This window comes from Salmo salar, chromosome ssa28 (assembly GCF_905237065.1).
Source record: "Salmo salar chromosome ssa28, Ssal_v3.1, whole genome shotgun sequence".
Classification (NCBI taxonomy): Eukaryota; Metazoa; Chordata; class Actinopteri; order Salmoniformes; family Salmonidae; genus Salmo; species Salmo salar.
This window is the reverse complement of record NC_059469.1, coordinates 12,497,966-12,501,588: the sequence shown is the minus strand read 5'-3', so window position 1 is coordinate 12,501,588 and position 3,623 is coordinate 12,497,966. Positions and strand designations below refer to the sequence as shown.

At 43.5% G+C, this 3,623-nt stretch overlaps 1 protein-coding gene across 1 annotated transcript; it reads left to right on the top strand.

Annotated features, from left to right (window-relative positions):
- Positions 1-2,251: 2,251 nt before the first annotated feature.
- Positions 2,252-3,198, top strand: LOC106589238 (keratin-associated protein 16-1-like). The gene is made up of 2 exons (XM_014178963.2): positions 2,252-2,435; positions 2,610-3,198. Exons 1-2 carry the CDS (start codon positions 2,420-2,422, stop codon positions 2,993-2,995), a joined length of 402 nt encoding a protein of 133 aa, XP_014034438.2. The 5' UTR covers positions 2,252-2,419; the 3' UTR covers positions 2,996-3,198.
- Positions 3,199-3,623: the final 425 nt, after the last annotated feature.

Sequence of the window (3,623 nt, the reverse complement as noted above, 5' to 3'; positions counted from 1 at the left end):
AGAGGGAACCACACATGCAGAGATCATCCGTTCACCTACTCTGCGTCTCACAAAGCAATGGCGGTTGGAACCAAAAATCTTTAAAAAATCTTCCTTTCCTGTGTCAGTCCTCATGAGAGCCAGTTTCATCATAGCGCTTGATGGTTTTTGCGACTGCACTTGAAGAAACTTTCAAAGATCTTGACATTTTCTGGATTGACTGACCTTCAAGTCTTAAAGTAATGATGGACTGCCGTTTATTTTTGCTTATTTGAGCTGTTCTTGCCATAATATGGACTTGGTCTTTTACCGAATAGTGCTATCTTCTGTATACCACCCCTACCTTGTCACAACACAACTGATTGGTTCAAACGCATTAAGAAGGAAATACATTTTACAAATTAATTTTGAACAAGGCACACCTGTTAATTGAAATACATTCCAGGTGATTACCTCATGAAGCTGGTTGAGAGAATGCCAAGAGTATGCAAAGCTGTCATCAAGGCAAAGGATGGCTACTTTGAAGAATCTCAAACACGTTTTTGATTAGTACATGATTCTATATGTGTTACAATGTCGAAAATAGTAAAAATAAAGAAAAACCCTTGAATGAGTAGGCGTGTCCAAACTTTTGACTGGTACTGTACAGTCGTGGCCAAAAGTTTTGAGAATGACACATTAATTTCCACAAAGTTTGCTGCTTCAGTGTCTTTAGATATTTTTGTCAGATGAAATTCTGAAGTATAATTACAAGCATTTCATAAGTGTCAAAGGCTTTTATTGACAATTACATGAAGTTGATGCAAAGAGTCAATATTTGCAGTGTTGACCCTTCTTTTTCAAGACCTCTGCAATCCGCCCTGGGATGCTGTCAATTAACTTCTGGGCCACATCCTGACTGATGGCAGCCCATTCTTGCATAATCAATGCTTGGAGTTTGTCAGAATTTGTGGGTTTTTGTTTGTCCACCCACCTCCTGTGGATTGACCACAAGTTCTCAATGGGATTAAGGTCTGGGGAGTTTCCTGGCCATGGACCCAAAATATCAATGTTTTATTCCCCGAGCCACTTAGTAATCACTTTTGCCTTATGGCAAGGTGCTCCATCATGCTGGAAAAGGCATTGTTCGTCACCAAACTGTTCCTGGATGGTTGGGAGAAGTTGCTCTCGGAGGATGTGTTGGTACCATTCTTTATTCATGGCTGTGTTCTTAGGCAAAATTGTGAGTGAGCCCACTCCCTTGGCTGAGAAGCAACCCCACACATGAATGGTCTCAGGATGCTTTACTGTTGGCATGACACAGGACTGATGGTAGCGCTCACCTTGTCTTCTCTGGACAAGCCTTTTTCCGGATGCCCCAAACAATCAGAAAGGGGATTCATCAGAGAAAATGACTTTACCCCAGTCCTCAGCAGTCCAATCCCTGTACTTTTTGCAGATATCAGTCTGTCCCTAATGTTTTTCCTGTAGAGAAGTGACTTCTTTGCTGCCCTTCTTGACACCAGGCCATCCTCCAAAAGTCTTCGCCTCGCTGTGCGTGCAGACGCACTCACATCTGCCTGCTGCCATTCCTGAGCAAGCTTTGTACTGGTGGTGCCCTGATCCCGCAGCTGAATCAATTTTAGGAGATGGTTCTGGCGCTTGCTGGACTTTCTTGGGCACCCTGAAGCCTTCTTCACAACAATTGAACCGCTCTCCTTGAAGTTCTTGATGATCTGATAAATGGTTGATTTAGGTGCAATCTTACTGGCAGCAATATCCTTGCCTGTGAAGCCCTTTTTGTGCAAAGCAATATTGATGGCACCTGTTTCCTTGCAGGTAACCATGGTTGACAGAGGAAGAACAATGATTCCAAGCACCACCCTCCTTTTGAAGCTTCCAGTCTGTTATTCGAACTCAATCAGCATGACAGAGTGATCTCCAGCCTTGTCCTCGTCAACACTCACACCTGTGTTAACGAGAGAATCACTGACATGATGTCAGCTGGTCCTTTTGTGGCAGGGCTGAAATGCAGTGGAATTTTTTTGGGGGGAATCAGTTCATTTGTATGGCAAAGAGGGACTTTGCAATTAATTGCAATTCATCTGATCACTTTTCATAACATTATGGAGTATATGCAAATTTCCATCATACAAACTGAGGCAGCAGACTTTGTGAAAATTAATATTTGTGTCATTCTCAAAACTTTTGGCCACGACTGTATATCTGATGTTAGCTATGCTGGGTCTGATTTTGACTTCCCTATACAACACAACTATTCTGGCTCCAGGCATGGTAAAGGTGCCAATGATGGGACAAGTGCAGTAATCAAGAGCCATGCCACCGCAGCAGTGAAGTTTGGCCAAGTCCTGATCAGAAACGCGAAGGAGCTCTACAACTACAGCAGAGACAATCTGAAAACAGAAGCATCTCCAGATACAGTACCCATTACCTCCGTATCATGTTCTTCATTCCCAGTGAGTACATTGAACAAAAGTCTATGAGAATATGTTGAGCAATGGAGAGGTGAAACTTCATAGTCTGCGTGGTAAGTAACATATTGTTTACATTATGTAAATCATGTCTAATAATAAATTACTTATTTCAATAACCTCATGTGATTCTTTGTTTTCATACCATAACTTTGAAAGAGATCCCAGAAAACAGATGTGCCAGAGACCCGATGTGCCAGAGACCCGATGTGCCAGAGACCCGATGTGCCAGAGAACCGATGTGCCAGACACCAGATGTGCCAGAGACCAGATGTGCCAGAGACCCGATGTGCCAGAGACCAGATGTGCCAGAGACCCGATGTGCCAGAGACCCGATGTGCCAGAGAACCGATGTGCCAGAGACCAGATGTGCCAGAGACCCGATGTGCCAGAGACCCGATGTGCCAGAGAACCGATGTGCCAGAGACCCGATGTGCCAGAGACCAGATGTGCCAGAGAACCGATGTGCCAGAGACCAGATGTGCCAGAGACCCGATGTGCCAGAGAACCGATGTGCCAGAGACCAGATGTGCCAGAGACCCTGATGTGCCAGAGACCAGATGTGCCAGAGACCTGATGTGCCAGAGACCAGATCTACCAGGTGACAGTGACCAGATGGATGACAGCATCACCCACACACACACACACACGGTGCTGGAGGAGTATTGATGGTAGTAGTGATAAAGAGATATATTAATTTCATAAAGCCAGAGAACATGCTGTATGTGAAAATAGGGCATGCAGTGTAACACACCCACAATGCTTGAAGACTTAATTATATTAATTTCATTATTGATTATTATTGTCAATGATTTTCTTGACAGAACCCATTGTATTATTTTATTATATTATTATTATTATATAAGCTGTTAAAAAATATAGAAATGCTGTTAGCTTTTTCATTCTTCAGGAATGTTCAGCATGGCTATTAATTATAGGGAAATTGACTAAAGCACAAAAAGACTTGGCTATATAATAGCCGGGTGTGGGGGCCGTCAGCGACCCAGAGGATTGGGTGATCTCGCTTTCCGAGGCCGACGTGAAAAGGGTTTTTAATCAGGTCAACAACTGCAAAGTCGCGGTCCCCAATGGTATTCCAGAGAGCATTCTCAGAGCATGCGCAGGACAGCTGGAAGGCAAATTCAGTCATTTTTAACTCTCATGTTTTAAGAT